Below are 12,598 nucleotides of genomic sequence, written 5' to 3' on the forward strand. Positions count from 1 at the left end.
TCTTCCCTCAACAGGAGTCACAAATGTGGTGAATTGCCCTCTTCCCTCAATGGGAGTAGCAAATGCAGTGAGCTGGGCAATGTTTGTATTCCCAATCCAGTGGGCAAACTTTCTCTTGGCTTGATAATAGGAGCCATTCTGTTCAATTGGACAGAAAACAATTGCTTGCCCATCTCATTGTACATATGAGCATTAACCAGATTGCAGTTCACAAGCAGATTATATTGCGTAATCAAGTGCTGAGAAATGTCAGTGATTTTGAGCATTTGGCTCAACTTGGAGAAGGGATCTGCCTCTTCTCTGGATTCTAACAAATTGTTATTAAGATTATTTTGTCTGATACCAGACAAATCCATTCCCACATTATGGGGATTAACATTAGACCCACTTGGTCTACTTAGGATCAGCTGTCCCACAAACTTTCCTATGCTTCTATTGGAAGTGTTGTTGGTCAAGTTATCCTCATCCAATTGCATATTGGAATCCTCTGTTTCCATTTGCTCCCTAGGAGTGCTGGGACCAGCAGCCTGATCCCTGTATGCTGGGTCTGGTTGAAGGGGACTCCAATCTGAGTTTCACCCAGGCTCAGAAAAGCTCAAAGAGCCTTGCACAGTTGTGGGTGTATCTACAATCCCAGGTCCCAAGGCTTTAGAACCAACCTTGGTCTTTTGGGGATGTTCCTGTTCTGCTATTTTTTCATTGGTCTCCATTATATGGAGACCAAAATCTAACATGGAGCAGTTTTTGCTCTAGTCTCTAATGTACTCTGATTGTAGGAGTAGTGTCAAAAAAGTGAAAGGGCTTACTATGCCCTTCCACTCCCAAATAGATACACTGAACCAATGCATTATTAACTAGTAGTAATACAATGCGGGTGTACTAAAGAGAGGTAGAGAAAAGGGTGGCCTACAGCCACCCACTATGTGTAAGTCCATCGGATGATCCGATTGCCCTAGAGGCGGTGTTACCGTATATGGTAAGTACGGGGATATCTACGTATCCCTTACACTGTGGCACTGCATCCATGGTGGTGAATTCTGGTTCTGTAACACTCACCGAGGAGATATGAAGAGGCACTTGACTACTGGCTTGCGACACAGTGCTGGACACTTGCTACACTTACCATCCTCTCTTTCCACTTCCCTCACTTACTTGCCTGCGGGTCAGGTCCACCGTATCTTCATTTTGCCATAAATCGCTCACTCCCCGGTTCTACTTTCAAGTCATCACGATGCGACTCAAGACTATCTATGCTGCTATCTATCTTCTGGCAAGCGCTTCCATCAACAGCGCCTTGCCTGTGCCTGCCCTGTCAACATCTTACAACCCACTGGAAATGGGGGTAGAACCGGAGAAAAACACGCAGTTTTCGGATAATGGACTTTTCCCCCCTGCTCCTCCAGCCGATCAGCCGGAACCGAGTTCTCCGGGCAAACAGCACACACCGAGTTCTCCACATTCCTCCGCTTCATCGCAGGACGATAAGAGCCCCCTTCCTCCACCCCCGAACACGCTGAAGAGAAGCAAGACTCTGGTGCACCCGTATAAACCAGCCGTCACTCCGTCGACGGGGGTGGCAACGCTGAAGAGAAGCAAGACTCTGGAGTACCCGTATCAACCAGCCGACACTCCGTCGACACCAGCCGTCACTTCGTCGAAACTGGCCGCATCTGGGAGCAAGGAAGATTTCTCGCACATAGGCCAATGGTCGGTGACAGATGTCTGGTCGAAAGAGAAGGAAGGATAGTGGCCGTACCAGAACCCACGGAAGGATACCACTCGCCATTGAAGCCGTGGAATAGTACGCCCCAAAACCCTCTACGGAGAGTAGCCAGCGCCGTACATGCAGCGGTCTCATTTTCCTGGAAAAAGGCGTCTTCATTTTCCTGGAAAAGGAAAAAGACGTCTACCCCCGATGATACCGTAACCCCGTTCGACGCCCGTCCGACGTGCCCTCCAACCTCCAGACCTGATGCGATATGTGATGCAGGGTAGATATAAGTGAAGATGGGGTTTGCCGGTATGCTGGATAGAATGCCGTATGAGGTGTAGGAGTGTAGCGAGTGTGTAGAATTTTTCTGTAGAACTCGAATCTTGTCCAGGACGTCTTGCGGACTAGGTCACCTTCAGGGATCAGGATAAGTCATCGATTCACAAAGATCTGCCATTTCCGCATATTCCTCAGGTGCGCGCATGGCAGGGTTGTCTGGCTTAGTAAGCATGCTGGGAACTTACTTTCGAGGACTTCCCAGCTGCCAAACGTCTGCCGCTTGGGGGTTGTGCGACACGGGCTAACCCACTTCCGGGGCTGACGGCCTAGTCTATCCCTCGGATGGGAAACCGGTCACAACGGGGGAACAATCAGCGAACTCGAAATCGATGGAAAACAATCGCGTCTTGGGATTCCATGCGCCGTTATTGACCCCGTTGAGATTTGCAAGGATATTCTCTGCACCAAGAGCCTTCAGACACGTTCGAGTTGGATACCAGACATTCAAAGAGATGGGCGACGTACACGGTGGGCAATGCCTTTTTCGTGCAAATACGCTAGTGCCTTCAGGCAACGCACATCTGTACACGCTTGATGCACATTGGGAAAGAACTCGCCTCCGTCAATTGAACCGCAGCTTCATACATATCCGTCATTGAAGCCCCTTCCAGGGGATTTCCCGTATCCAGAGCTGGGAATACAGCAAAGGTGCCTGTTGCTAGGTTTTGCACAGTGAAGAACGAGATGTTCGGCTATGAGACAATGATTTCTTGGATCGCACGGGCTCGCCAGAAACTTAAGTCGCTGAAGTATTTCAAGAAACCGCAGGCCTTCAGGCTCATGCCCTTTGCGTTGAACCGTTACGGCTTCTATCCACATCCATCTGCCATTGTTCATATGCTGAACGGGACGACCTCGTGTCGTCAAGAGACGATTCGGGGAGATGTTCTTCCTGGTGACGGAAAAATACGGTCACCATGACCGAGAATCGTCTTCTCGCTGGGTAGCCGTCAACTTCGCAGCACACAGGGCCAAATCCGCGTTCCCCTCCCATAGGTGGCGTTGCAATGTGTGGATTATCAAAGTTGGACAGCAAACATCCGTTGTCGCGCAGCAGGCCTCCGAACTGTGCCCACCATACATGAGACTCCGGCGTGCCCACGCGTAAGGAGATGGCTTTGATGGTGAATCTCGTAGTACATGAGCATGGAGACAAAGAGATCGTTGTGGAACACTCACTGTCTGTGTAGTCAAGCGACTATCGGGCAGCTCGATGAGGCTGAGCCGAAGGATTTCATCATCTGGGGAGAGAATATTAGCGGGGAGGGGGCTGTACTCGCCACAGCAGGTCTTCATGTTCCGGTACCGCTCCTCAGTGGCAGGCAAATCCAACGTTAACGGAGATGCCGATGTTCCGGACCATGCCGGTCGGCGAGGATGTAAATAACATGACTGTTGTGGAAGAGTTACGCCGATGGCTGGCGCTATGGGCGTTCAAAGAAGGGAGCACACCGCGTGGTACGCGGATATTATATGATACATGTAAATTTGGACCGAGGTGTGTTTGCTGGACGTTTTTCGGGTTGCCGATGCGCAGCGTGTGATTGAGATTTGTGCTGTGAAAGTGGGTATTTTATCTTATCGCGCGCATGATTATTTATTTACAGGTACTTAGTTCGAGTTGATGGTCTATGAGATGACGCTGTGTTGTTTATAACGAGCAGCGTCTATTATGAGCAACCTATTGTCGGTGTAAATAGTGTGTCTGCGGCATATCAGCTCAGGCAAGTCACCAAAATAGTAGCAGTATATGCCCGTAGAGTAAACAGAAAATATGCAGAAGATCATCTGTCAAGCTCAAGTTTCTATTACGCCGTTCTGCGACGTTGACGGCGGTGTGAGGGGGAATATATATAAAAGAGGCAGTATCCATTAATAATCTATATCTCACTCCGATGCGCTCGGCGTCAATCAATGGCACTAATGGCACTACAAGACTCGCCATTCTCCCCTCCTTTCCTTTAAACCACCACCATGCGTCCATCCTTCCCCTTCATCCTCTCCATCCTTGCTTCTTACAACGCTCTCGCCCACCCAGGTTGTGGGGGGCACGGCGACCTCGGCTGGAAACGCAATCTTCGCGGGCGATTCATCTCACGGGACATGGTATCAGACCCAAACAGCATAGGTATGTCCAATTCCCATACAAGCAAAATAACGCAACCTCACATCACCATCATCTTACCCTAGATCTCAACGATGAATGCACCCCGTACTCGTACCAGCCCGTCCTAGACGTCGAGAAGAACTATCCTCCAATCTGGGATACGGCCACCCTCATCCCTGGCGATCAGGCAGCTGCCAGCCTCTTCGCGTCCATCAACGCCAGCGTCAACTCGCTGCTCCCCGCTGATCTCCCACATGGTGCACCGACGGGCAATTGGAGTGCGCACCCCCATCCCCATATCCTGATCAAGTACTCATCCTCTTCCAGCCGGAGTGACCTACTCCTCCGCGGACCCGGACTGCTGGTGGTCGTGGAACGAATGCACCATGCCCAAGGTCTCCTTCCTTCAGCCGGATATCATCAGCGTCCCCGAACCCAACAGCTGGGGGTACGGCTTTGACGACGGCCCCAACTGCTCCCACAACGCATTCTACGACTTCCTGCAGCAGCAACAGCAGAAGGCTACCATGTACGCCCTTTCCTGGGCCCCCTCGGACTGGAGACTGACATCCGCGTAGGTTCTATATTGGAAGCAATATCATGGACTGGCCGCTGCAGGCCATGCGTGCGATCACCGACGGACACCAGGTCTGCGTCCACACATGGAGTCATCAGTAAGCACACGCCTTGTCCTCCGAACCCTCGATACTGACCGTCTTTCCAGGTACATGACCGCGTTCACGAACGAGGAGGTGTTTGCAGAACTGTACTACACCCGGTCGATCATCAAGGATATCCTCGGTGTCACTCCCCTTTGCTGGTGCACGTTGTTCACCTACCCGGATTGACGCATATACTGATAGCGTTCAGGCGCCCGCCGTACGGCGACGTCGATAACCGCGTGAGGTATATCGCTAGCCAGCTCAACCTCTCTACCATCGTGTGGGAGTACGATACCGTGCGTCCGCCCACTTTGCTCCTCCTAGGATATACTCACTAGGTGAATATAGAACGACTGGCGGGAAGGAACCGGCAGTCCGGTGGTCACGCCAGACCAGATCGACGCCAACTACCAAGAGATCATCGATGCGGCTAATAATGGAACATATGCCAACCGACCCGGGCCGCTCGTGCTCACCCATGAGCTCAGTGCGTCTCTCAACGTTTTCTCCCCACCCTCTCCCTGACCCCATCTAGCCAACTTTACAATGTCCGAAGCGATCAAGTTCTACCCAAAGATCAAGGCTGCCTTCGCCCACCTCCTGCCCATCGCCACGGCGCTGAACCAGACAAACCCTTATGTGGAGCAGAACGTCACTTACCCTACGTTCGAGCAGTACATCTCAGGGCAGAACGCTTCCAGCGGAGCTGCTGGGTCGACGACTGCTTCTGGCACGATCATCGGCTCGCCCTCCACTACGGCGACCCCAGGAAAGACATCCCTGGCAAGCAGGCAGACCAGCCAGGTATTCGTCCTTCTCCTGCCCGCCTTCATTGCTGTTTCCTGCCTCAGCATGTGGTGAAGGAGCATCTTACCTTCCCTTACGTTTTTGGTTGACGATCGAGGTTGGACCTTTCACAATCTTCAGGAACACCTTCTTTACACGGATTCACGCTACTTCAACTTCTTGCCTTGCTCTATCAGAGAAAAAGACAATACGATTCTTCTATTGTTGCTTCATGAACCAGCATACTAGTTCCCACGGATTCCTCCACTGGCTCGGGGCCCAGTTTGGTCCGTTCTTTCTCTTCCCTCTGCATCCCTTCGCTCCAGGCCTGTTCAGGCTATGGCAGTGAGGTGCAACAAGCACATGTCGTACAGATGTATGGAGACTATGTCGTTTCCTTTCTGTCCTCCGTCCTCCAACTATTCGGAGGCCCCGCGCTGTAACCAACGCTCTTCACGACAATCAGGTTCGGGCTTTTAACACCCTCGAGGAACAATTTTTCCTTGCACGACTTCACGTCAGTTCTTGCTTCGCTCTATCAGATAAAACATAATATGATCCCCCTATTCTTTGCGTGACCGCGCATCGTTTAGCATCATACAGGTTCCCCACAGCACAAGTCACCATAACGCCACGCTATGTCACGCGATTCCGTCTCTCTGCCACATCCATGCACCGACTTCCCGCGCCGGCCCAGAGCCAACGTTCGCCCTTTCTTCCTCTTCCCTCTGCACCCCCTCGCTCCATGGCCTGTCCAGCCCATTCCGCCGGAGGAAAGCAAAGAACTCCCTGCGCCCGTCCTTGTCCTCTTGCGTATCTAGCGAGATAGAATCCTGATCCAGGTTTGCTATCTCCCGTTCCATATCAATAGGGAACCGACCCGTTCCTTCCGCCCCCCTACGAGAGAGCCAAGGGCTCTGGACCGTCCCTCCACTCTCAGCGGCGGCGCGTTCGAGCCGGTCAAGCTCCTCAGGTACAAGGGCGACCTTCGCCCGCGAGGCGCCGGGAAAGAAGACGGCGGAGCTGCGGGTGGGTGAGTACTTGGATGCTGGAAGGCAGGAGACGTTGAGAGCGCGTAGGATGACTTGCTCGACCAGTGACTGTAGCGGCGGAAAAGGTCTTCAGCTAGATACAGGGGAAATGGCGAGTAAAAACGCACGTAGTCCCCAGGATCCGCCCGATCCAGGTTGTATGGTTCTGCTAGGTTTACGTGCGGATTGGTGATGATCCTTGGATTACGCAGGATGTTCTCTGACGAACAGTGTGGCTGTATGAGACCAGGCAAGCGTGAGCGTATGGAGGGGCAAGAGACAGAAGACGTACCAACAGGCCGTGGGTGACGAAAACGTCACCTTTCTTGCCGGTTATCTAAGCCACTAGTTGGTACCTCTGTTGCAATGATTCAAAACTAGTCCGAGGACCGACCTCAACGATGCTCGCACATCTCGTTACATGCCCGTAAATTCCATCCTTCTCGAAAGGCGGGTCCACCCCTTCCGGTCGCTGCATTAACCACTCACAAAGGCCCGCGATCCCGTCCTCAGCAACCCATGTTCCGCCACCGCCAGAGGGAACATCAGAGAATAGTACTATGAGAGTGAGAGCGTTCCCCGAGGCGGTGATGAATTGGCGATACCAGTCGTTGTCGGTGTGCCAACCAGAGAGCAAGCGCGGATCGTTCGTCTTTCTCTCATCCTGTTATCGCGAGTTAGCTATGGAAGGTCGTTTGAGAGACGCATAGCACTTGCATCGGCTGTAACACCGCCGCCGTTAAAGATGAACTGGTCGCCCTGGTATCGCTCGCGTACGGCGTCGATCCTATCTTCACCCCCAACAATTTCACCTAAGATTCATGCAGGTATGTCATTCAAGTGGCATATTGGTCGGCAACCTGGTAAAGACGTACAGATAGCTTTCCATGCCCACTCGTTGAAGAAGTCCTCGTTCTTGACCTCCCTGTGCCTGGGCATCTTTGAATATTTTGGCCAGGTACTTTTGTCCTTTGGATCTGCGCCCATCCGTGTCCAAAAGTGTTCGAGGAGATAGTCGAGCGCCTCGGGCCTGCATGCGTTCTGCAGATGGATCCAGCCGTGTGTCAGGAAGTGCTGCTGGTCCTCTGGGGTGAGGGCACTGTAGGTGATCGCCATGATACGCGTTTGTGGTGGTATGTCGTAGTCAGGTACCAAGGGGTGGAGCTGTGAGATTGCCAGCAGTTATTTGATCCTGTCCTGGTGATTTCGAAGCAGGACATTAATGGACATTACACCGATGTGGGGGGATCGACTCGGGAGATCGTGCCGACGAACCGATGCCCGAGATAAAAGTCACTTAGCTGATTCAATTGTGCATACTTCTCGCTTTCATGTTAGACTTGCTTCTCAAAAGGAGGACGGACGTTCATGTCCACCCCCACGTTAAATCGATTTCCTTAATTGATCGTCCCACATTGCCCCATGCGACGTGTGGCTGTGCAGTGTGACATCTCGGAAGCTCGCGCCGGTGAGCCGAAGCCTCCCTCAGTCACCTGGCCAACCCGAACTTGTTCCATTGTTTGTCTTGCTTCTTGCTTTTCCTCCTTCTCAATGGGAATCTAGTGTATCGTTCTCTGGCCTAACAACAATAGACTTTGCTGACAAGCGCAGGTGGAACGAATGAGCACACCTCCACCGGACGTCTGCCAGGAACAAGTTCAGTTGATCCATTGATGGCCTTGATGCTCCCAGGCGACCACGCTAGGAACCACAGCCTATCATGCCGCTTTTGAATATGGCAAAAGACGGTGTAGTGTGGGGTACAAAGGAGCTAGCTCCAAGAAGGAAAGCACGATTGTGGGTGAATCCCTTTCCTCCCACCTTTCCATCCTCTGCGCCTGCATCCCATCCTGTTGGCTTGAGCCGTGACTTTGCTTCTGCTTCTGCTTCTGCTTCTGCTTCTGCCAGTGCCTTGCTGTACGACACTCAAGTTCCTTGTGTTCCTGTTCTGGTGTTCGCCCTCGCCTACTATGTCCTCGCACCATGCATCCATCCCCGAGACTTTCTCTAAGGCTAATGAGAAAGGTCTCGAAGAAGAGCGTATCGAGTATGTCAGCTCTCCCAACGGTGACGATCACCATATACACGATACCGAAGCCGTCGGATACCTCAATCCCTCCGTCGTGATCACACTTGAAGAGAACAGACGCCTTCTCAGGCTCATAAACACACGGGTCCTGCCCTGCATGATCATCTGTTACCTGGCGCAGGCCCTTGACAAAGGTGTCTTGGGCACAGCAAGCATCATGGGCCTCCAGCAAGATACGGGCATGGTTGGTCAGGATTATGCCCTTACGGTGAGCTGGATCACCACCGATGCTACAGACAGGTTTGCTCACATGCCGTTGCCCGGCTTGACTTCCATTCCCATAGAATACCATCCTGTGGATTGGCGTCATTGTCGGCGAGCTCCCCGCCAATCGACTCGTCCAAATCATTCCTCTCGCGAAGTTTGTTAGTGTCTCACTGATCTTGTGGGGCCTCGTCCTCCTCGCAATGAGCTTCTTGAGGAATGTCAAGGCAATCCTAGCGTTGCGGTTTGTGTGCGTTACTGTCGTATTACTGCAGCCGATTAGGCTGCTTTCAGCACATGTGGCTGACATTTCTCTTTTCCGCGGCACAGGCTCGGCTTCCTGGAATCGGTATCGGGCCCTGTCCTCCTTGCTATCTCTGTCATGTGGTACAAGCGGCACGAGCAACCCTTGGTCGTCTCTGGCTATCAAACAATGATCGGCGCCAACAGCGTAATCTCCGGCCTACTTGGGTACGGTTTCTATCACGTTCAGAACAGCACCCTATATGGCTGGCAGTACCTCATGATTCTCATCGCGGGTCTGTCCATTCTTATGGGTGCCTTCATCGCCGTGTGGATGCCCGACTCACCCCCTCGCGCAAAATGTTTCTCCGAAGAAGATAAAGTACTCATGGTGGAGCGTGTAAGGGCGAACGACCAAGGCTTGCGTAACACCCACTGGAACCCAGCCCAGGCACGCGAGGCATTCCGCGAGCCCCTCATTTACATGTTATTTCTTGCAATGGTGCTCAACACGCTCATCACTGGCGGACTTGGTTCCTTCTCGGCCCTGCTGATCAACCAGGCATTTGGATTCGATGTACTCGATTCACAGTTGCTCTCCATGCCCTTGGGAGTATTCAGTATGACTCTCCTCATGACCAGCAGCTATGCTGCATCCCGCACAAAGCAGACCATCTATGTCATTCTGGCGCTCTCGATCCCCAACATCGCGGGCTCGATCGTCCTTTTGACTGTGACGCCAGGGATGTCCACGCGTGCCGGCCTTCTTGTTGCGTTCTATATCATGCAGTGTTTCCAAGCCCAGTCGCCGCTAATCCTGACGGTGACCTCTCGTCCGTGTCTTGTGGCATGTCATGCTGTAACTGTAACATCTAGCTGACACTAGGATGTAGGTAACATTGCGGGACAAAGCAAGAAAGTCATCGCCTATGCCGCTACGTTCATTGGCTGGTCTGGCGGCAATGCTATTTCCTCTCAAATATTCCAGTCCCAATGGGCGCCGCGCTACATCAACTCGCTGTATATTCACTGCGGCATATATGCGCTCTTTATCATTCTTATGCTGTCCATCCGCATCATGTTGGTTCGAAGGAATCGAGAGAAAGAGAGGGCAGCTGAAGGACTGAGAGAGGGACATGGTCACCGCAAGGCGTTTGATGATTTGACGGATCGGGAGAACCCCGAATTTAGGTGTGAGCAACACGGCTGTTTGCATAATCGACTGTACTCACTAAGGCGGAAGACACACTCTAGCACATCTGAAGGAAAGGGTGTTTCTCAGCGTCAGAGCTGTTCCCAACATTACTTCTTGTGGTTGTAGGTGGTGTATGTATGACGTGTTTTGCACCGCCCTGGACGAATCAACAGAAAAACAGCGGCACCCGCGGCGCCACTGACCACGTTGTGCAGAGTGCCTGTTCGGTAACCAATCTTACGTGCCAGGGGTGGCCTGATGAAGTTTCTGAATCATGGTCGCGGCACAGATCACTGTTGCAGGGCAACTATGTACAATGACGTGTTGGAGTTACTCAACCGGCTGTGAGGGGTGCGGTTCACAGCGGACTTCTGCCATCCCTTATCGGCTGAGATCGTGGACCGGTATAATCAGCCAGAAGTATTGATTCAGTTATGGCGGATGTGCTTGTCAGAGTTTACATATGTACAGGTGCGTTTGAATGACACTGGCATTGAGGAGTTCGCGGTCGGCATAACTACTTCGTTAAGATATAGCACCACACCAGAAGATATACAACTTATGCGTGTCCTTTCTTGACATGCTCGAACTCTACCTTCGGATCTGACTCATGGCTCGGCGTGACGAACGCAACGCTATGCGCATTTCGCATTTGCTCGAATTCCTTCTCTGCTGCAAGCTGCCTCTCGACTCCTTCTTCACCATCGAACACAAGAACGCACTCCTCAAGAGAGAGGCCCTTGGTCTCCGGGAAGAACAGGAACATGACGAGACTGTACACGGCGTCGAGAACGGCATAGATGATAATGTAGCGCCATCCCAGCTCAGGCATCGCGACGGGATTTGCGAAGGAACTGATATAGTACACAACTTGCTGGCCGAACTGCCACATCACGACGATCTTGGATCGAAGGGCGAAGGTGGACATTTCTTGGATGTACGGCTCGGCAGCGGCGTCGAAGACGTGAATCCAACCCTGGAACCAGAAGACCATGGCCACGATTCCGTATCCAAGACCAGTGTTGCTGGAGTTGTCCATAAGCGCACCAAGAATGGTCCAGACTACCAAAGAGGCGGCGCAAAGGGCCATCGGCAAGATGAGGACTAACCGACGGCCAAAATAATCGACGTATAAAAAGGCTGATATACCGAAGAGGAAGGCGCAAATGTTGACACCTCCATTGAGAATAAGTTGCTCTTTGCTATTCGTGATACCGACGCTGTTGAGTACCAACGGAAGGAAGTAGGATATGAGGTTGGAGCCGGTGAACTGACGAGCGAAAGGGAAAAAGCACATGATGTAGAATCTACGGCGACTTCCCTTCGTCTTGAAAAACTCCATCCACGAGTAGGCTTTCGCGATACTATCAGCTTCGATCTGAGAGTCGATCTCTGCGACTTCGAGCTCGACCAATGGAGAATCAATGTCGCCATTCGCATGGTGCTTGACCAAGACGTCGATCGCTTTCTGTCTCTTGCCTGTGGCAATGAGCCATCGGGGTGATTCCGGGCAGAACAACAGGCAGATGAATTGCAGAAGTGCAAACACGGCCTGAAGCACCAGAGGAAGACGCCAACTCCAGGTAGTGCTGTAAGCATAGGTGGCGTACGTGACCCACGCCGCAACGATACCCCCAAGTGGGTAAGAGGGGGCGAACATGGTCTGTACCTGCACACGCTGGCTCGGATGCGAGAGTTCCGCCAGCAGACTTGAGCTAGCAACTTGTTGAAGACCACAACCAAAGCCGACCAGAATGCGGGCACCTAGGAACATGCCGAAGTTGGCGGCTGCCGCTCCGATGACGGAGCCGATGATGACGAGCCAACAGCCTATGCCCAAAGGAATCCGGCGACCGAACATGTCACAAAGAAACCCAGCGATGAGCGTGGACACACTCTGGCCAATGGATAGAGCGACATTCAAGACGCCGAGATTGGCGCCGGCCGGGTGATTGAAGTAACTGGTCCAGAGCGGGAGGGATTGAAGACCGTTCAGCAGGGAGCCATCGTAGCCACCAGTGGCTTGGGAGAGGATGGAACTCAGGAGGGCGAAGTTCAGTCTCCAAAGGTACCAATAATTCCACCAACCCTTTCGAGGAGGTAGAACATCGGCGATACGGCGTTCGAAACTGGTTGGAGCATGGCCGACCATCGTTGACCTTCGAATACTCGAGTAACTGATCCGTTTAGCGAGATCGCGAATGTGGGCGATTGACACAGAACGAAGAGGT

General features: G+C 52.4%; 5 protein-coding genes across 5 annotated transcripts; 3 read left to right on the top strand and 2 right to left on the bottom strand.

The window, feature by feature from the left end:
- Positions 1-1,231: 1,231 nt before the first annotated feature.
- Positions 1,232-1,747, top strand: DACRYDRAFT_18829 (uncharacterized protein; the record flags this gene model as incomplete). The annotated part of the gene is made up of 1 exon (XM_040771394.1): positions 1,232-1,747. One exon carries the CDS (start codon positions 1,232-1,234, stop codon positions 1,745-1,747), a length of 516 nt encoding a protein of 171 aa, XP_040623954.1.
- Positions 1,748-4,028: 2,281 nt separating this feature from the next.
- Positions 4,029-6,167, top strand: DACRYDRAFT_25204 (carbohydrate esterase family 4 protein). The gene is made up of 8 exons (XM_040774056.1): positions 4,029-4,178; positions 4,241-4,435; positions 4,485-4,686; positions 4,736-4,831; positions 4,882-4,977; positions 5,028-5,115; positions 5,168-5,306; positions 5,355-6,167. Exons 1-8 carry the CDS (start codon positions 4,154-4,156, stop codon positions 5,678-5,680), a joined length of 1,167 nt encoding a protein of 388 aa, XP_040623955.1. The 5' UTR covers positions 4,029-4,153; the 3' UTR covers positions 5,681-6,167.
- Positions 6,168-6,246: 79 nt separating this feature from the next.
- Positions 6,247-7,752, bottom strand: DACRYDRAFT_59431 (uncharacterized protein; the record flags this gene model as incomplete). Its single annotated transcript, XM_040775562.1, has 6 exons — positions 6,247-6,705; positions 6,765-6,872; positions 6,929-6,973; positions 7,031-7,300; positions 7,366-7,448; positions 7,512-7,752. The coding sequence occupies 6 exons, from the start codon at positions 7,750-7,752 to the stop codon at positions 6,247-6,249; spliced, it is 1,206 nt and encodes a 401-aa protein (XP_040623956.1).
- An 854-nt stretch (positions 7,753-8,606) lies between these two features.
- Positions 8,607-10,426, top strand: DACRYDRAFT_91735 (MFS general substrate transporter; the record flags this gene model as incomplete). Its single annotated transcript, XM_040777019.1, has 5 exons — positions 8,607-8,933; positions 9,010-9,179; positions 9,260-10,005; positions 10,066-10,365; positions 10,416-10,426. 5 exons carry the CDS (start codon positions 8,607-8,609, stop codon positions 10,424-10,426), a joined length of 1,554 nt encoding a protein of 517 aa, XP_040623957.1.
- A 391-nt stretch (positions 10,427-10,817) lies between these two features.
- On the bottom strand, positions 10,818-12,519 carry DACRYDRAFT_91736 (general substrate transporter; the record flags this gene model as incomplete). Its single annotated transcript, XM_040777020.1, has 2 exons — positions 10,818-10,884; positions 10,997-12,519. 2 exons carry the CDS (start codon positions 12,517-12,519, stop codon positions 10,818-10,820), a joined length of 1,590 nt encoding a protein of 529 aa, XP_040623958.1.
- Between the last annotated feature and the right edge of the window lie 79 nt (positions 12,520-12,598).

Source organism: Dacryopinax primogenitus (assembly GCF_000292625.1).
Source record: "Dacryopinax primogenitus strain DJM-731 SS1 chromosome Unknown DACRYscaffold_24, whole genome shotgun sequence".
In the NCBI taxonomy this organism is placed as follows: domain Eukaryota; kingdom Fungi; phylum Basidiomycota; class Dacrymycetes; order Dacrymycetales; family Dacrymycetaceae; genus Dacryopinax; species Dacryopinax primogenitus.